Source organism: Aspergillus luchuensis, chromosome 6 (genome assembly GCF_016861625.1).
Source record: "Aspergillus luchuensis IFO 4308 DNA, chromosome 6, nearly complete sequence".
Lineage (NCBI taxonomy): Eukaryota > Fungi > Ascomycota > Eurotiomycetes > Eurotiales > Aspergillaceae > Aspergillus > Aspergillus luchuensis.
The window spans coordinates 2,745,371-2,765,292 of NC_054854.1; the positions used below are offsets into that span (position 1 = coordinate 2,745,371).

At 47.4% G+C, this 19,922-nt stretch overlaps 7 protein-coding genes and 1 non-coding gene across 8 annotated transcripts; 3 read left to right on the plus strand and 5 right to left on the minus strand.

Annotated features, from left to right (window-relative positions):
* Window positions 1–273: 273 nt before the first annotated feature.
* On the plus strand, window positions 274–1,561 carry AKAW2_60917S (Zn(II)2Cys6 transcription factor; the record flags this gene model as incomplete). The annotated part of the gene is made up of 3 exons (XM_041693095.1): window positions 274–416; window positions 478–931; window positions 989–1,561. The coding sequence occupies 3 exons, from the start codon at window positions 274–276 to the stop codon at window positions 1,559–1,561; spliced, it is 1,170 nt and encodes a 389-aa protein (XP_041546415.1).
* Window positions 1,562–2,174: 613 nt separating this feature from the next.
* AKAW2_60918A (uncharacterized protein) lies at window positions 2,175–4,217 on the minus strand (the record flags this gene model as incomplete). Its single annotated transcript, XM_041693096.1, has 1 exon — window positions 2,175–4,217. One exon carries the CDS (start codon window positions 4,215–4,217, stop codon window positions 2,175–2,177), a length of 2,043 nt encoding a protein of 680 aa, XP_041546416.1.
* Window positions 4,218–5,144: 927 nt separating this feature from the next.
* On the minus strand, window positions 5,145–5,597 carry AKAW2_60919A (uncharacterized protein; the record flags this gene model as incomplete). Its single annotated transcript, XM_041693097.1, has 1 exon — window positions 5,145–5,597. The coding sequence occupies one exon, from the start codon at window positions 5,595–5,597 to the stop codon at window positions 5,145–5,147; it is 453 nt and encodes a 150-aa protein (XP_041546417.1).
* A 612-nt stretch (window positions 5,598–6,209) lies between these two features.
* Window positions 6,210–7,172, plus strand: AKAW2_60920S (alpha/beta hydrolase; the record flags this gene model as incomplete). The annotated part of the gene is made up of 1 exon (XM_041693098.1): window positions 6,210–7,172. The coding sequence occupies one exon, from the start codon at window positions 6,210–6,212 to the stop codon at window positions 7,170–7,172; it is 963 nt and encodes a 320-aa protein (XP_041546418.1).
* A 1,845-nt stretch (window positions 7,173–9,017) lies between these two features.
* AKAW2_60921S (Ser/Thr protein phosphatase family protein) lies at window positions 9,018–11,068 on the plus strand (the record flags this gene model as incomplete). The annotated part of the gene is made up of 2 exons (XM_041693099.1): window positions 9,018–9,339; window positions 9,408–11,068. 2 exons carry the CDS (start codon window positions 9,018–9,020, stop codon window positions 11,066–11,068), a joined length of 1,983 nt encoding a protein of 660 aa, XP_041546419.1.
* Window positions 11,069–12,341: 1,273 nt separating this feature from the next.
* Window positions 12,342–12,456, minus strand: AKAW2_t60023A. Its single transcript has one exon. It is a non-coding gene; the product is annotated as a tRNA-Leu (tRNA).
* A 2,073-nt stretch (window positions 12,457–14,529) lies between these two features.
* AKAW2_60922A (cytochrome P450) lies at window positions 14,530–16,423 on the minus strand (the record flags this gene model as incomplete). Its single annotated transcript, XM_041693102.1, has 2 exons — window positions 14,530–15,027; window positions 15,131–16,423. 2 exons carry the CDS (start codon window positions 16,421–16,423, stop codon window positions 14,530–14,532), a joined length of 1,791 nt encoding a protein of 596 aa, XP_041546420.1.
* A 902-nt stretch (window positions 16,424–17,325) lies between these two features.
* Window positions 17,326–19,176, minus strand: AKAW2_60923A (HET domain-containing protein; the record flags this gene model as incomplete). Its single annotated transcript, XM_041693103.1, has 1 exon — window positions 17,326–19,176. One exon carries the CDS (start codon window positions 19,174–19,176, stop codon window positions 17,326–17,328), a length of 1,851 nt encoding a protein of 616 aa, XP_041546421.1.
* Between the last annotated feature and the right edge of the window lie 746 nt (window positions 19,177–19,922).

Here is a 19,922-nt window from a genome sequence, read left to right on the forward strand (position 1 = left end):
TCTATATAGTAAAGCCAAGTAAGTCATCTAATAGTGTACATACAGCTTTATATAGATACTAGATATAGATATATTAGATAAGCTACATGATCCAATCAGCTACATACTAATTCTGCCAGCAGTAAACACCAAAAAATTGCATTTGCCCGATGGCCGCTATTAACCGCCGTAGGAAGGGCCCGAGAGAGAAGAGCAGAGACAAGACATTCCCCCCTCAGCTCCGCCATTGTAACAGAGCCTATACTTTCTAAGACTGCAAGGGGAAGTAGCAGCATGCCTCCTAAGACATACTGGTGCCAAGTGCCTCATTGTAAGGCAAGCTATCAACGGAAAGAGCATCTTCGTCGTCACGAGGCGCAACATACCCAACAACAGCTTCGACAATGTCCAGCTTGTACCCAGAAATTTAGGCGGAGGTATAACTGGACTCTCACCTTCTTGAACAATCTATCTGGAGCATGTTGCTGATTCCTCTAGTGATACGTTCCGGCGCCATATGCAAAACATACATGGAGTAAATGATATGCCCGACATCAAACATGCGTGCGCCCATTGTCGAAAACAAAAGTCTCGATGCCAAGGAGGACCGCCATGTAACAATTGCTTGCGCCGTGGAATCCACTGTTCCCTGGAGCGGCGGCCGGAAACGCCGCCGGTTGATCCCCCAGACCCTCCAAGGATGCTTCAATCCCCACCCGCCCGACCTGAGACAGATGAGTCCGACCAGGAAAGCCACTTTATAGGCATTTATTTCAACGAATTTCACCCCCGTTGGCCTTTTGTTCATAAAGGTTCGTTCGGTGATCATGAGGCACCATTGCTTGTCAAGTCAATGCTTGTCCTTGGTCTGTGGATGAGTAAACAACGGAAATACCAATCGAAAGCCATTGACCTGCATAATGTCTTGGGCTCAGCCATACGTCAGCAGACTGTATGTACGCAAATTTCCCCTGAACCTAGTTCTGTTCGCTAATGAGGGAGACTGCAGGACGCATGGGATGCCTCGATAGCAGATGCAAGTAGTACCTGCAAATGGCCTATCTCGACATATCAGGCTATATTGCTCCACATAATATTTGCGGGTCTATATAGGGGCGGTGGGGAGCTCGACCTTGACCTGAAGCCTTCTCTTGCCCCAGCAGATGCCGATCTCCTAGAAAGGCTGGTCATAAGCTGCAAGAAGTTAGGAATGTTTTACTACCCAAATATATTGGAACATTATGCCAACAATATAGTGCCTGGATTTTCATGGGTGAGTATTGAGGACGTTAAGAGATTCAATTTGGCTTTATTCAGAGTCTGCAGGGCATTCGGGTTCTTGGACACAAAGGAGGGTATAAATATAACGGGGAAAATAAGTGGGACGCTCCATGCATGCGACTTGCAATTTCCACCACTCAAGAATACTCTATTATGGAAAGCTGTAACCAAAGATGAGTGGGAATCTGCTGCTACAGCGGATATGGACCGCCATAGCATAGACGATCCTCTGCCGCAGGAATGGATCTCAAACTCGGCAGACGTCGTGGAACTTGTTGTCACTGGATTTCCCCTGGATTAGGTTGGTATCTTGGGTAGAAATGTTAAAGATCGCATAATAAATGGTGGAGATAATAGAAGACGGCGTTCAAGCTTGCCAGGACTATAACTGTCCCAGAACTTTGTTTACGAAGACTATCCTAGTATCGTAACCAGGAAAAGCATCGGTCGCAATTCATTAGGCCCCTGCTATATTGGATTTGAGGAGCATCTTCTTCATGAATCAGACGACAAGAATGCTATTCGACTAGTTCGCACTAATTTGTTCAAGGCGGAATATGACGGGGAGTCCGACTGTACACTATCTCGACCAGTCACTAAGGCGGTTCAAAAGACAACGCCCGACGCTGCTTCAGCCACAAACCACAACAACTATTACAATGTCCTGGAAGAATCCACTGCAAGGCTGTCCCAAGCATCGACCGCATCTATTTAAATACAATTCATGGTTTTTCTCAACCGAAGGGAACCAAGAGAAGATTGAGTACTATAATCGTCCCGCAAGCATCTGCTTTGCCCAAAACCAACACAAAGGCGCCTCTGCCAAAATCCGTCATCGCTGTTCGTCAGTCAATCCTCCAACAATCTACTTCTCGTGATCCGTGTTCTCGAAGTAGTATGATCAACCCATTTCTTCAGTCCAATTGAGTCGTATTGAATAAACGATTGCCGGTGTCAGTAGTTCCCTTTCCAGTGTACTTGTTCTTTGACACCCGAAGAGCGATAATGGTAACCTCCATTGAACGTGCGACAGCACGAATAGGACTGTTGCCTTTGAGGGCCTGGTCCTGCACGACGCCAGCAACTACAATGACACAAATAGCATCATTAATCTGTCTAATATGTTGCAAGAACTCCACGATGGACTTGCCACTGTTGATAACAGAGTCGACCAAGATCACAGTGACGATGCCCTCGAGATTCTCCCTCTTCACGTCGTGGGGGAACTTGGCGTGCAGGAGCTGGGCAGTTGGGAAGACCTCGTTAACACCGTTTGCCATGGGCAGCCCACCGCGCATCAGCGGCACGATCAACGTCTGGCCTTCGTTGAGAAGCCGGTATCCGTCGATTGATTTGTTTTGAGGGTGGCGTACGGGGAACGTTTCAAGTCCGATGATCTCTGCCAGGTATTTTGTGGACAAATAGTGAGCAGCCTTCTTATGAGCATCCTGGAGGGCCGGCCCGCGGATGGCGTCGTCTCTCATAGGAGTACTCAACAACTTAGAAGCGTTATCATCGGTCGCGTGGTAGAATCGAAACCAGTGGCGGAAGATCGAGCTTTGGATATTTTCGTCTTCTAAATGGATCACAGGGAGTATGTTCAAGTCAAGTCGTGGTTTCAGAGTATTGTAGGGCAGCAAGGCCTGCCTAGCCTGCAGCCCATCATTGAGGATAGCATCACGTAAAGCGCCATCCATGCTCTTGCTTCGCGTTTGTTCTTTACCCACCACGACAACCGCTTTGTCTGCAGCCAACATCATCGGCAAGTCAATAGGGCTGTCCCCGATCGCCCAGGTGTGGGCTCCATGGACTGTTTGGGCACGAACAATTAAACTTCGCTTCACCTCAGGGGTAACCACCAATCCGTCGTCGATACGGCCACCACCGATGACTTTAACGACATTAGCGAGCCCTTCTCTCTCAATGACTTTCTTCCAGACCAGACGCAGGCCGCTGGTGACGATAACGAGACAAACGTGTTTGTGTTCGACCGCCTCTTTGAGAAGCAGGGAAATCTGGGGATAGAGATTGATTTCACTTGCAATATCGTCGCAAATAGAAGAGAAGTCATCATCGCAGACCTGATCTTCATAGTACATCATAGCCTGTCTGAACGCGGCATACGAATACCCCATCTTGTTGAAGAGCCGTCTTAGAGGATTATGGACGCCCTTGAGATCTTCCAACATCGTCCAGAAGGTTTCGCTGGTGTCGTCTTCCGAGAGCGTCTTGTCTGCATCAACAAACAGGACGGTCTGAACGTTGTCGCTATGGTTCGAGAGAATCTTGTCCAAACGTTCATTGGCAACAGCCATGTTATATTCCTCATCGTGACATTCAATGTCACGAATGAAGGTCGACAGCTTACAGCTCAAACCGGACCAAACATGAGCAAACATAATGTTTTTGTCCAGGCAAAGAGAAGAGAGCTCTTTTATCTCGTAATCTTGCCACTCGCACAAACGACTCTCCGACACACTTGGTCGTAATCTCTCGGTATCCTTTTTTCGTTGTTCGGTAATCATATGCACCGGAGTATTGAGGTACAAAATATGAGTGAAGGTATCCAAGTCATCCTCAGTGATGACCTTCATGGGGTGGTCACGTCTTTCGTCGTCCCAAAAGCTGAGGTGGCCGGTAACAATCCCAACTTTCCTGGTCTCACTGCAAGTTGACTTGATCTTCTGAACAGCCCGCTTGCGATACTCGGCTTTCTCAGACTCGTCGAGCTTCTTAAATGCATCCAGCCCGCCGGTAATTACAGAGGCAATGACCTCGGATCCTTCAAAAAAGGCAAAAAGCTCCTCACCAAGCTGCTGGTTCAGTTTGTTCATTAGAAAGGTCTTGCCAGCCCCCGGCACCCCGTAAAGTCCGATGACCTTGGGGGCGGCCACCGGGGGACACACGGGTGCCACGGTAGGGCACCTCTCGTCTTCCGGCGAGGTGGGCATCTGCATTTTCGAATGAGATATAATGGAAACAGTCTAAAGCTGAAGGGAAGTAGAGACGAAGGGGGGTATGGTCGGATCTGGATAAAGGGCTATAGATAAGAAGAATTGTATGGTGTACCAATAACCTGTGAAAATAAAATTTCACGCCTCAGGTCGTGAGAGGTACCAGTAGAAGGACAAAACTAAATTTGGGGTGCTGGGGGATTTTATAGGCAAGGGTATCGTCGGTGCCTAGGTTCACTCAACGACAAATCCTTTTCATTAACAGTCTCGGCGCTGGAAATTTCTGGCTCGTTGAATATAGGGGCTCCGGGTCATTCCACGAAGCTACAGTTGACTGTTGCATTGTTGTCATGATTGAACTGTGAATGGAGTCATCAGTGTTTTCAGTACGGTACCTCCCATAGTCAAGTCAATTGACTTCTATAGATGCTTTTAGCAGATGTAGTGCTCTTATGCCAATGTTCTGTATATAGAGCACCACATATTGGGCCCGGCCCCTTTTCCCTGCATAATATGGAGCACCTTTATATAGTATCCTGATATGTGTGTAATTCTTCTGAACGCCGCATCACAAGAGACAAACAAACATAATGCTCTTATGTTGTTGTTATGTATATAGAGGGACACAATGGGGTCCAAAAGCTTTTTCCGAGCACAAAGTTGGGGGTTTTATATATCCAGATATACTTGCAATTCGTCTGGAGGTCGCACCACAAGGAACAAGTATGACAAAGACTACCATCGCATGGCAAGGATACAAATAGTCAGCCCTGACAATTAATCTTTGTCATTTCTATTTCGCGTCAAATTTCTGGGCCAAATTATTGATTTTCAAGCAGCTAGAAATCTCAGTCAGTATGGATCACAATAGCTTCACCATAGGAGTAGTATATCACTCACCACACTATCCAACCCCGACACAAACATAGATCAGGGAAAAACTGGCAATGCCCATAATAATAATCTTCCAACTCTACCGAATTTCGCCTTATCTATGCCATGTCTGTCTGCAACTTCATCCAATTTCGTCCCCTTCCTCGGATTCACCACCTCTCTAACGCCCCTCCAGTCGTTCTTTCCGGCGAAATACGCAGCCACGCGATAGAAATACCATCGCGATGTGAACTTGCCCAGCATATAGGTACTGGCTAATGCGTTATACGTCCGCGACCAAGCAGGGCGAAAAGGGATAGGAAATCCATCATGTTCGGCGCGAGATATTGTGAATAGGACGTCCGAGGTCTCGCTTAGTCGGGCCAGGGGTGTAGTTGCCTTGCGCCACTCGGAAAGCTCTTCGCTGAGACGACTTTTGTGCCAGGTAATGTTGGATTGGCGGGGGAGGTTAAGGAATGTATGCCATTTTTGGCGTAATTTGCTTGACATTCTGGTCTTGTCGCACTTATGGTTCTCATGAAAAAGTCGAGGATGAGAGATGGGTAGCGGAATGGTGTTTGGAATGAAAAGAGTGTCTTTGGTATGGAGTGCTATGGCTTATAATACCTGGATGATGTAGGAAGGAAAGACTGATTTGATTGTGTTTGGGGTCTTTCTAACAAGACAGTGCGAAGATCATGCGCTTATATACGAACCAGGGCGTATCGGATTAACTGATCTTTTCAGAACCTTCCCTATCTAGTGCAGGCAAGCTCCGTGAGCATTGCCCACAGTGATTTAATTACGTAGTGAATGTGCACTCAATGATACCTTCGATATTATGCACTACTAGTATTCATTGGCTCCTCCTTTGCTGCTTGTTTCACTGGATGCGGGGTTGAGCATTCCCCAACCCCACCTCAGTTCACCCCATTTCACTTCATCTGTCTGTCTTTGTTAAGGCTGTCACTACCAACCCCATCCTCGACCCCACCATCTGTCTTTCTTTACAAATCCTTATCCAATTTCTTTATACTTCGCTTGTTTGTGAAGGGCTAGCTAGCTATTTTGAGTTGCCTAAAAGGAAACAGTATCCACTCTACACCACACATTGGGAACGGTATGCCTTTAGCGCCCGAAATTCAACAATTCATCCTCGGCTTCAAAGACCGGTGGGACGGGTCAGTGAACACTGCTTGTCAGGACTTTTTCGAAGCCCTGCATTTATCTATTGGCCCTCTGAATCCAGATCATACAATCAAGTATGAGAAGAATGTGAAGTACGGCCCAGATCCAAGGCATCGCTTGGATGTATTCTGGCCAGCAGATGCTACCTCAACCAACGCGGCTCTGCCTGTTGTCGTCTACTTTCATGGCGGTGCATTCAAGCTGGGCGATAATTCTATCACTCCGCACATGCACGCAAATATCGGTCGATTTTTCGCATCTCAGGGTATGATCGGCGTCTTGGGGACTTACCGGCTACTGCCAGAAGCTCGATTCCCAGACGGGCAGGACGATATCGCCTCTGCTCTCTCGTGGCTGCATGACAAAGTGCATCAGTATGGAGGGAACCGAAATGCCATCTTCGCGCTTGGCCAAAGTGCAGGTGGAGGCCACCTCGCCATGGCACTTTTCTCGGGAAACCTAAAGTCGGACCAAGGACAGAGTCTGGTGCGCGGCGTCCTCCTTCTCAGCGCGGCGTTGAAGTATGACCTATCTAAGAAGGGTCGACGCGAGAGCATGGAAGAGTATTATGGAACGACGGACCATAGTCTTATTCAATCCCGATCGGCGTACGGTATTCTCCAAGATTTGCCGCCATTTGAAGATGCGGATGTGGCTTCCGTGCCGACACCCGAGCTGTTTTTGATGCTGGCAGAGTGGGATTTCGAGGAGTGCGTACAAGGAAATTTGGACTTTGCAAGGCTGTATGCTGAGCGTCGCCGTCGTCTTCCTCGCTTTGAGGTATTGCCTGGTCATAATCATGTTAGCTATGCATTGTCTATCGGCTTGCCAGGAGACGAGGTTGGACCGAAGATTGCAGACTGGGTGAGGCAGTGCTCAGAGGGGGCTTCATCATAGATATCCATGGCTTCGGTCTGGATTCGCTTTTACTTCCTCGGTATTGTAAATCGCCCATAGTCAAGACCTAACCGCATCTAACCAGTGCATGCGCTAGGTGGGAAGACTGAACTTCAATACTACTATCTTCTACAATAGGCAGGGACATTGTCCGGAAGGAAACAGGGCCTAGTATAATTACTTTTTTCTTCATTACTAAGTAATGTTACATATTGAGAGTGGCCAGAATACCTGATGATTACTCGTTCAGGTGCAAAAATACTAGCAATACGTGTATCTGGATGTTATATGCCACCGACCCTGCTCGGATAGTATATATTTACCCATAGGGCACGCATTATTGGTTTAGATCCCTTGATCATTCAGCTGAGGTGTACAGCGGTGCTTCATGTAACTGATGTCTTCTTTATATGCTTATGTCTTTCGCACTAGTACGTAGTTCATGGAAGCAAGTGCGTTTTATTCACAACGTTTTTTCCTTGCCGACGGTTGACAGACAAACCCAACCGAAAACTCATGGGTACCATTTCAAATTCGGGCTGCCTTGCCAACGTTTCGGTATAAAACGTTGAAATGAGCTTATATTTTTTGTTTTTTCACTGTTGGCTTCGATACTGTCTTCCCCTTGGCCCTCTCTCATCTTCATCTTCCTTTTCCGAGTGGTTTCACTGGCCCGCTTTGTCAAGAATGGCCATCGGGCATTCGCGGCCTATATCGGAGCTGGATCACCCCAGCTCAACAAATTTGATGCCGCCTGTATTTATTATTTTTTATTTTTTACTTCTTTTCTCACACATATTACATATTTGTAATTACAGAAAGGGGTGGGTAATAGGTGTCAATTAGAAAGTTAGGGTGAAGGGGTGGAATTAACTGGAGTTGATGTGTTCACTGGGTACGAATATAATATATTACGCTGTTGCTAGTTACTAGTTACTGCGATGGAGGGGCGTAATTCTTGACAGCCATCCGGAGCATATCTCGTCGAGTTGCTCTTCGTTGAACGAGTCAGAGTTAATTGGATTAGGCTTGTTCTTTAGATACAGGTTGAGTCTTCTTTTTTTCAATTCTCTCCGATCGCAATTAGGAAATACATCATGTAAAGTTTTGTCGTCAATGGCAATCCGATGGAATATCGTCATGTCTATTTGCGCTCTGCTTCTCAGCTTGAAAGAGATTTGGGTATGCCAAATAGTTTTCGGTTTCAGCCCTACATCCCGAGCCAAACGTGATGCTAGATTCGGCCTGCTGTTGTGGAGATGAACCGCCGAGAACTCAACTCAAGAAATACACTCCACGGGAGCTAGCCACGCTCATGTGGAGCATTCACGGAAGCTTGTGGTTTTGGGGCAGAATATTGACCATTTGGACGTCTGTAGTCTGCTTCAAGGTTATGACATGGAAGCCGGACTACGCCTAGATCGCTGTTGGAACATCGGATTCATCCACCGGCCCATGGTTGCAGAAGAAGTCTGATTTAATTAAGTTTTGACAGTTCACGGGATAAAACTATAGCGTTAGTAGCAGTATGGACGAAAACGTTCTTGACTTCCCAATGCAATCAATTGGTCCGCTGGTCGTGATAATGAAATGCTGTATCGAGTGTAACACCAAATTCCGGCTATGACACGTCCATTTGGCACCTCCCGGCAATGGTTACCGTCCTACCAAAACTGAGAAGCGTGGGATGGCAGCACAAAACGAAGATAAAAGCATCTTCTGGCAGAAGAATCCTGCAGCGAAATCAGTCAATTCGCTTCACCTGCGTTGAGCCACGCTGCACCCGGTCATTCCAACGAGCCCTGGCAGTTCCTGAAGCCTCCTGAGCTTCCTGAATAGACCATAATGGCCTTCTCAGCCCTTGCATGGACGGCGGCAATTGCCATTCCAGCTGTCTTTGCGCAGGATAGAGAATCCGACCGGTCAAAATCCCCGAAGATAGCCCCTCGGATGCAACACGATTCACACAACACGACACACTGGCCCACTAAACCTCTTCCTTGGGGCGAGATAAATTTTATTCATACAACTGATACGCATGGATGGCTCGAAGGGCATGCGAATGAGGTAAATTACGGTGCTGATTGGGGTGATTTTGTTTCGTTTGTGACGCACATGCGTGACAAGGCTGATCAACAAAACGTTGATCTTCTCGTTGTGGACACTGGTACTTCTACTCTTACTGGTCTTGGACTCTTTATATAGTGTGCCAGTCAACTAACCCAGTCTTTCCAGGCGACATTGTGACTGGCAATGGCCTCAGTGATATCTCAACTCCCGAAGGCCAGCTATCTAATCCAATTTTCCGCTATCTGGACTATGACCTACTCACCATCGGTAACAACGATCTTTATGATCCAAACGTTACTCGTCAGATAGAAAATGACTTAGTGAGCTACTATGAGGATCGTTATCTAACCAGCAACGTTCTTGTGGAAGAGGATGGCAAAAATACATCCATTGGGGAAAAGTACAAATATATCACTACAAAGCACGGCTTGCGGATCATGGCATTCGGATTCACTCTTCAGGACTTCAATTCCCCTCCAGGCCTCTATGTCCAGGGAGAAGAAGAGATAACAAATGAAGAATGGTTCAACGACGCAATGAACAAGACTGTGGACCTCTATCTGCTTATTGGACATGCTGATATTGGGCAGAGCTGCAAGATCAAAACCAAATACCATGGAGACCAAAATCCCTTGATTTGTATGAAGGACTGGTTCAGAGAGAACAAGCCTGAGATTCCCCTTCAGGTTCTAGGTGGCCATACACACGTGCGCAACTTCACATGCTATGACAGCGGATCGTCTGGCCTCGAATCTGGCCGATACTCTGACACAGTGGGATGGCTTGCTCTCAGCGGTGTGGCGCCCTCGGACACTTGGAACGGATCTAAAACATTGACGGATGTTCCCATGCCCACAAGGACGTGCACACCGCACAGTTCAACATCGTCTTCTACTACGGATAAAACGGTTCGCCTTGACCGTCGCTACCTCGATTTCAACCGCCAAACGTTCGCGTACCATGCTTTAGGGGCAACTGGCCCTGACGTCCCTGCTAGCTTTGATACACCTACCGGACAGTATCTCACAAATGATATCGAGGGCACTCGAAGTCAATACAAATTGACCACAGAACTTGGCTGCGCTCCCCAATCATACTACATTGCGGCGAGTCCTTACAACTGCCCGGATAACATTTATACGTTGGTGAGATCCGCTTTGAATGCAACAGTGCATGGGAACAATTCGGATTCTGCCAGATTGATTATCTTCAACACCTACGGTATACGTTACGATTTATATCAGGGTCCGTTCACTGTTGGGGACGCGTTCACTGTTAGCTCGTACGCGGACATATTTTACTATATTGCAGATGTTCCCTATGATGACGTAACAAAGAAACTTCAGGGGGAATTGAACGCTCGAAAGGGATCTGATCCAGATTATGAGGAGCCAAAGAAAGACTGTGGCAGTAACAGCGTCAGATTGTCTACCAGTCGATACGCGGGTGCTTCTCAGCAAAACGTGCTTACCAGTCGTGCAAGTGACCCGGACAACCTCAATCCTGGACATGTTACAAAAGACGATTTTGGTGATTGTTCTGTCAACCCAGAGGACTGCGGCGATGACACGCTGCACATCCCACGCCTGGAAAATGAACCGCATCCGTACTTTATGCAAGTCAAGGGCAACATTGATGAGAACGAGACGAAGACAGTGGACGTGGTCTTTACAATTGACATACAAAAAAGTATTATAGATCTCCTCGGTCTCAAAGACCCGGTCGTCAAGCCCTACATGGATGAGTCGTTTACCACGAGGGATTTCTTGCAGGTCTATGCAAAGACGGTCTGGTGTGAGAAGCCTACCTGCGAGATCGGGCCATGATTAGATGAGCGGAGGGGAGGATGGGTGGGATTAGGTGACATGTTGCAGCATTGGTTGAATCTGTGGAGTGGATTCACTGGTGACTAGATAAATGTCAATGCGTGTGCCTGCGCTTATCTGTAAGATATTCTTCCGAATTAAGATCTATCGGGTCGTCCCAATCGTGCTACGTTTGTCAGGCATTGTCGCTTCCCTACAATGGGAGCATCAGACGTTATACAATCAAAAAGTTTTGTTCCGTTAATATGCTTGGTGATGGTGCCGGAAGGCAAGGGTGTCGAGGAAATAATCGCAGACTCTCAACTCCAAACAGTGATAAGTAGACACAGCCGTGCCACCTAGTAGGCATGATCACGAACTAAAATCTAAGTCAGCCAGCTTACCTGAGGTTTTGAACCGTTGAGAAGAGGAAGCTGTTTTAATGTAGCATCTCAAACTAGTTTTGGGGAATGCTGTCCTTTCGTCCTTTGCCCAGCTGTCAATTCGGCGGATGCCAGCTCTTTAATCAAGTAGCCTACAAGGAGGTGTTCATGGATCTTACCATCATACAGCCCGTCTGGCTCCCATATTGGCTCGACTGGAGACTGTCCATCCGTTGTGATGACCCAGAATCGAAGTGTTCATCACGAATAGTGCGTATGCAGGCCAAAGGGACACCAAATACGACGTGGGGATTATTAATTATTGCAAAGAGTACTTCAGTCTACAGATGGTGGATAAGGTAATGCGATATACGAACAGAAGGAAGTCTGACGATCCCAATATAGACGCGAATATGGATACATACTACGATACTCAAGCCCGGGTCTGGCTGCACAAGCTTTTACATGTTTACAGGATGTCAAAGGCGAATCGATACGGGAAGAAGAATCCTTTCGTTGTCATGAGATTCGAGTACAGAAGCTTAGATAGAAGCACAACATGTATCAGCGCCTACGGGTGCTTACTATGCAAGGCTTTAGGGCTCCCTTGCATTACACATGGTCTCTGGATCATTCAGAATGCTGATAGCCCTACGATGTACATGATCGCCAGAATATGTTGAGGATGAGATAGCCGCATCTGCATAAGAGGAGGATTTTGTTGATGCAACACCCACGCCTGGTATTGAATCGCAATGACTACTTCAAATGTTACTCATGTCGCAACCCTAGAAGAAGAAAAAAAAAGAAAAAGAAAAAGAAAAAGAAAAAAGGAATGTCCGGATTTATTCTCACTTCGGTGAGGCTCCGCCAGTGGAACCCTTCTATCATTGCACTACCGCCAAAAAGTATGACAAGAGTGGGATTCGAACCCACGCCATCTTACGATGATCAGGAAGCTTGGGGAAGCTGGGTTATTAAGGTGGACCTTAACCTGACGCCTTGGACCAACTCGGCCATCTTGCCTAGAGATACTATTGGGCCGTTTAATATTCTACATCAGTTTTTGAACTGTGTGAACTGCCCGTAAGTCGGTTATTCGGGCTCTATCTCAAACCATTTCTTTGTCCCCAATAAACACTTGTGTTTGCTAGTGTATATCATTTTACGTGCTAATATCCCTGTCTGTACCGTACATTCATATGAACCAAAACTGGTCATCAAAGCAGAGGTCTGAATTAGCGACCCGATCATTCCCAGGGGAGGTTATGTGTCTATAGCGAATGGAATCAAGTACATACGACCATAGGGTGTGGAAAATAGGGCTTCCCGTCCGCTCAGCCGTACTCAAGCCACACGCCGGGAGGTTAGTAGTTGGGTGGGTGACCACCAGCGAATCCCTTCTGTTGTATGTTTTTCTCTTTTTTTACCTCCTCATTGTGTCAAAGATCTTGAAGTTGTGATCCCCAGGTCTCTCCCATGGAATGGAGGCCGCAATTGTCAAGAATTGGTCTCAGTGGCAACGAACGCACCAAGCCCTGATACTAGAACCCGAACCGCAGTGATTCCCTGGTTGCTTCGATTCGCACTGCACTAGGGCACAGTACAGCTAGCAACGCCGGTAGATACGGAATGGCACCTTGGTCACTGGCTTGTGTTTCCCAAACCGAAACTTGCGGGAGTCAAAATGTGGAGTTGGGGCCCCAAGCTCCACATTGATAGAAGCATCCACAGACTGCCTGTATTGCGGTGACTATAGGCAAATAGCCGGACGCATATCAGACCACATCGTCTAAGGAGCGGAAATCAGAGGAAATCTGCAGCAGAGCAATACTGATAGTTATTGGTGTACAAGGCAATGAGGAAAGACCTGACAAGGCAAACAGGTGATAGCAACGCCACGCCTCCATCCAGTGAGGTATTTCTCGCGTCGTCGCTAGAATTGTCATTGGCAGCCATCTTGACGGTGGCTGTGGTCGTGATGAATGTTATGCTATGACGGATTCTTGAATATATATCGAGGTCGAAAGGAAATCATCTTCATCGCAATTCGGATCAGGGGAATGAATAAAAGATATTAATCAGTAAAACAGTTCTTGGCCGGTGGTATGTTCTCTTGCGATGGGAGGTTGCAGCAAATACGTGACGTTCCACGGCCGACTAAGGACCCGGACTATGATAAGCCTTTTCGAAGACGTATATTGAGATCGGCATCTTGCATGGTCCAAGAGCGCTGCGTGCTGAGCTTCGCCTATCAAATCCAAGGACCCGGAACGGACTGTGCGTCTGTTAAGAATCACCCGCTGCTTGGGCCTGCCATGCGCCCTTGTTACAATATGCAGAGAGTGGTCATACGTAAGTTACTCACCATGCCGCGTCGTCGCTGCTGCCATGTGGTTTAAACGGGGCTGTACCGGAGAATCGATCCGTCTGACAGCCTTGGGAGTGCCCAGCCTAAACTCTATGGTTGCTTAACTTATTGCCCCGCGCTATGATCTTCTAATGGGGACCGAAATCATGGCCGATCGTAGGGAGGCAATAAAGTAGTATTCAATGTCATTACTAACTCAATATGGAATTAGCATCTAAGTTACAGCCAAACGATCAACTTTTGTCATTTCTTTTTTCTGAGTATTCGTATTTTAGGTATAAAGATTGATCTTTTACATTGATGCAATAATGAGTTGTGATCTATCCTACTATTCAAGCAAAATCGAAGAATCTGTTACGGCATGAGATATTATGCGATCAGAGTGATCCTCTCAGGGGGTCTCAGAGTAATTATCTGCTCATCCACTATTACTTGGATAGCAATTAATCAACCTCAGTCCAGTAAATGTTCTTGCCTCGGAGGTTTTCCGAGTCTAAAAGTAATGCTCACGAACAATCGTAACAGCCAGTTGAATCTGCTCAGGAGCTCGATTTCAACGATCACATGTGTCCCAATTTAATAAGCGTAATAACGCAAAACCTAAATTTGCTGTATCCTACATGGGGCTGGAAGATACCTCCAAGCAAGGCGCTCCGCCAGCTACATACAATATGGTTTATCTTCGATTACATCACCCCCACAACTTTTACTTCTATACTAGGCAAACCTCAGGCTACCCGACGACACGCCAATCGAACCTGATCCGCATCCGTCATCCGCAGGAGCAATTGCAAATCCACGTCCTGCGTTGTCGCCAAGACTCTCGCACGCGTCTCCTCCGGGCTTTCCCCAGGGTTGGCAACCGGGTGCACCCGATGACTCCGGAGGAGGGCCGCCATGACAGCCACGAACTCAACCTGCGAAAACTTGTTCCCCGGGCAGTTTTGAGGCCCGTCTGACCATGGGAAATAGGTCGACCGGGATGGGGTAATGATCTCTTCTGAGACATCACTAGACGCAGCTGATTTGGTTATCCAGCGGGACGGCTTCCATGTCAAGGGGTCCTCCCAATACTGGGGATGGATGTGCATGTCGAGAAGGCTGGGGTGGACTCCCACGTGGGGAGGGATCATTATTTCTCTGTCGCCTAGCTTGAGCAGCTGGGGGTTATCGTTGGTCCATTTGGGCAGGGATACAATTGGTGGAAAGAGGCGGAGGGTCTCGAGCTGTGGCACAGGGGTCAATGGTTAGCAACAATTGAATTAAAATAACAGAAAACAGCATGGTGATATTGGTGGGTAATTTGGGACAAGAAAACGGAGGTGATACCAAGACGGCGCGAGACCGAAGCAGGCGTGGAAACAGATCATTATAGTGCCCCTTGATATTTTCTTCATCAAGCTCTTGCAACTCCTCAGCCACCCAGTCTTGGATTTCCGGATATGCGGCAAGCAACAGCAAGCCAAAGCTCAACGTATTGGCAGTTGTATCATGTCCCGCAAAGTTGATGACAAAGATGTTTCCAAAAATCTCGTCTACCGTAAGTCCTTTGGGAGGTGAGCCACTTGCATTTGCTTTTTGCTCCCCGTCTACCTTTTGCTTCAGATCCATGGCGCGCACAAATGAAGTCATCAAGCCTCCGCTACCTGCCCTTCCGGTGTTCAATGCTTTCGTTTCTTCGTCCAGCATTTGGACCATATACTTTTTGAAAGCGGTGGCCGCTTTGCCAAGATGATGCCATGACTCGGGTGCGAAAGGCAGAGTGAGTAATTTCCGAGGCATCACCATGAGAAGGATGCAGTTATCCAGCACGGTCTGGAGTGCATCGCGGTATCCCTCTGATTCATCTTCCGAGGCGGCAGGTGAATCAGACTTCACCTCATGATCTTTGGCACTTTGAAACGGGAACGATTTGCGGAATCCTGTTGCGGCAAGGACATTCAACGAGAGGGTCCGTGGGTCTTTTGCAACACTGGGAATGTGGCCATCGACAGAAGAGTCCCAGACCTGCAGCATCTGGCGTGCCTGTTCAACGCTTTCCTCCCAGACAAAGGACATGGCGCTTTCGTTAAACGGAGTGGCTAGGACCTTTCGGTGCCGCGGCCAGTCATTCCAGCTAGCTGTTGAGATGCATGGTCCGTACACTTCGAGTATCTCTAACGACAAAACCCGGGTTAGCAAGTCATACACAATGTCGCAATCATGACAGAGTAATCCGGACGTAGGGGACGTACTGTACAATTGACTTGGTCGAATGAAGTCTGTACGCCGTTGGAAGATGTCATGGATTGCATCCGGATCGGCGACGTTAATGTAGATATCTCGAGGAGTGACCAGAGCCCACATGGGACCATAGCGTTGATGGGACTCGCCGCGATCGGCAAAGTACCAGCCCCGGCGGGAGTAGCGACCGAAGCTGTAATTACGCCAATTTATGGGAAGTTTGTACAGCCAAGGCCAGAGGATTGGTTCGAAAACCATCCAGAGAACATTCAGCGGATCGATGTAAAGGCGCACCAAGGGGATTCCCATGCTTGAAGCACGACGGTAGTTGATCTCCAGTGTCACCAAGCTCCACACCAGGTAGGCGAGTGCGAGCAAGCCCAGCGCTTCGAAAATCATCGTGATGGGATGTTAATTATTGGATAGAACATAGAGGTTTTGCGGAAAAAATTGGCCAAGTTAGTGACTGCTATCTTGGGGTCAAAAGGGAGTTGGGTTGGGAGGGTTTGTCAAACATGGAGAAGCAAGTGGTGGGTGGGAAGATCGGGGATGCGAATGAGAAAACGTGCGGGAGACAGAAAGGTAGAAGCCTGAATAGCTAAGATGATGGAAATATACTCTGCTTACAATCATCACCTCTCATTGGCTCATTATACGCACAGCCTTGTCTACTGCCTGCTTGACGTGGTCATAATCCTTGTCCCTACTGCGGGCAATTTACCCCCTACAAGGCTATGCGATGGTACCACTGGCCATGGGACTCTGCCCATTTCCGGTGTGGGGTAAGGGGAGACGCAGTGGAGCAATCAAAAACATCAGAAACAAAGCGAACAAAGAAAAGCAACGGTCTGAAATTGGACAAGGTTGATACCGGGTCTTACCAGGTGCTTACTAGTGCTTACTTGACCCCTCATGAGCGTGTCTAGACTGGGCTGATTCATGGCCGACGCTAAATGTGGCATTCCACCATCAATCAGTGCCACAGCCTCATGTCTGACGCCTGGGCCAACGCTTGTCCTTGCGCATTGCAGACAGTGATACAAACGGATCAAAACCCGGCTTTGCCCAGTATCCTGATCAGAGCTTGTGAGATAAGTCCCAAGCTCCCTAGATTAGTCAACGGACATACTAAGAACCTAATATAGTCCTACACGTTTCAACATATCTAGAATGCTGTAGGCTGGAGGTGAGGGTGTCTCGGCAAATATCAATACCATCCAGTTCTGCTGTTCGATCCTATCATATTCAAGGAGTCTAGCTTCATTGTGGTTTGCTAGTCTCTTTTTCTTATACAGATCGTTCTATACCAGAATGAATGTTCTGAACTCTGGCTTTGCATGGATCCAAACTCTAAGCCAACTTTCAGCAAGTGCCACACGTTTGCTAACCCCTTTTTCAGTTTTCAGCACCATCAAAAGCATCCTCGGCTTTTCGACAGACGGAAGGGCATCCCCTGAAGAGTCGTACCATGTTAGGTCTCCGTGTCCACTATATGCTTTCCAGCTTTTGTACGTATCATGATGTTCCAGTCCGTCTGGGTCAGCTTCAAATGACAGAGCTATCACGTCAAATTTGCTGGTTCTACCATTAGGCGTATTCGTGATCGAGCTCCAGTCGATGGTCTGTGGTAGTAGCCACGCTATAATTCGCCCTTTCTGATCCTGAAGATTGGGTTCGTCATACCCATCTGTAGCTGGTACGATTCTGAGTCGTAGTGACTGTGTGTACACCATAATACAACCAGGTTCACATTTGGTCTGGAGGGGAGCGGGAAATTTCGAATGGAAATCGCGGACGGTGGAGGTTTGTGGATCGGTTCCTCGTGCAACATGGTTAATATCTTTGGGGAATCGCCATATATATGGAATAATAAATTCATAATCCACCCAAGTCATCCGAGAGTCGTCCAGCTCTGTCGGTATCTTCTCGGGAAAGCAGCCTTGTCTCCAGGCCTGAATTAGTAGGAGCGCCCACGAAATAGAAAATGAATACGATATATCGGGTTCCCTTCCAGCCACAAAACCCGGAGTGTCCATGATGACCTTGAAAGCCTGGCTTTCATCTTGATGTGATGGGATTGCGAAAATAGCCACAGTAACAGTACCCGTTATTCGACTACTCTTGAAGAACCTGACGCTACTTGTTGTTGACGACCAGGACCAAGATGGAAATACATCAATTCCGGTTTCTGTAACCCTGCGTGAATATTCACCATTCTCAGTATACCAACTTAATGATCTAGTAAACTCGCCGAATGGTAGTCCGAAGTAATGGTCGGAACCATAGCCCGCATGTAGGATACCCGCAAACCCTCGTAATATATCAGATTCGAAGCTGAAGGTCCGTTTTGTGTAGTCATGAACAATATCTTGGTAAGAGCCCAAGGCGATTTTCACTCTTTTGCGAGGCCAGGCGCGCCCACATTCATCATCAATTACGCCATCCCTGCCAGAGCACTCGTAGATGAGTTTGGTGTCTGAGAACAATAGTAGTCGGGATGATAACAGTGTTTCCTGAAACGTCCAGCCTCGAGTCATCCATTTTGACTCAGCGACTAATGCTTCGAAAGGATCACTTCTCCCCAGAAAATAGAGACCTTGTACTTTGGCGCTCCATCGCCGGATCCGCTGTCTGGCATCTACCCCATATAGTCCGTGGTCCGCATTGGTGCCGACCAGGTCGACCAGAGTAACGTATGAATAGCCATATATGTCTCCCATTGCATTCAAATGTAATGCCTTCTTTGCCATGTCCTCATCTTGCAGAATGCAAAGTTGGTCAACCCAGAGATATCGGATTCTCAGATGACGGCATGCCGTGATAGCGTCGCGAATGACAGGTGATAGTGAGACTCCGGTCCTTGTTAAAGACCCTGGAACTTCAAGGCTTTTGATATTGGAAACAAGAGCTTGAATTGAGCCTTTTTTCTCCCCCCAAACATAGCTCAGTGTGGCGTATCTGCAAAATGGTGGAGCAATAATGATGCACTGCTGCTCGGTGTCGATAACACGGAAACTGGGTAAGATAGATTCGGGTGGTTCCAAGTGACAGGAATCTCTATGGTCAGCAGAATCATTGGTATCGCAATTTGGCAGCCAGTGAGATACTCTTTCCCAGTTGATGTGCTTGGCTGGAATGTCCAGTGAAATCATATTGTTTCATTGCCGTTCATCCGCAGTACCATGATAAAGTATATCTGGAAGACTGATTAGCCAAGTGCTTTTGTCATAGTGAAAGTAGGGTTTAATTACCTGGGGGGCCGGTTTTGAGTGAACCAACGCGTAGTGTGATGGAGAACCCAAATTTCACCTTTTCAAGAAGACTGCATTTATTCGCGACATTCAAATAGATCTTATCATCGCGATCGAATTCATACACACTTTTCAACCTCTCTACATCTGGTGCGAATACACTGCAAATCTCGCAATACCTTGATCGCTGTTGTAATTGATCGTATGATCCGAAAGGCAGTCGAACGTGACTTATGTGGTGCATATTCTCGCAGCTATCTGCCCTACAGCCAGTCCCGCTCTCTGGCTTATCTGTGTCGCATCCACACATTCCGCAACACACAATATGACTGAGCCTCATGTGTCTGCATACCTCGCAGAGAGGACCATGTTGCATGGAAGTACACTTTTCGCATGCATCATGAAAGCATAGCTTTTGATATAATTGGATCTGAGCCTTTGACCTCACCAACCTTTCGTGGGAGGACCTGAAAGACATCGAACGGTCACATAGGGGGCAGCACTTATCGATATTGGCTTTGATAACATGAACCTTGGCATTATCGGCAGACAGGTGAGTTTTCCTCGTCATCATGGTGTTCTAACTGTGTTATCTTTGGTTCAGCGAAGGCTAATCCGATACAATAAGTCTGGATGACAATCTTCAT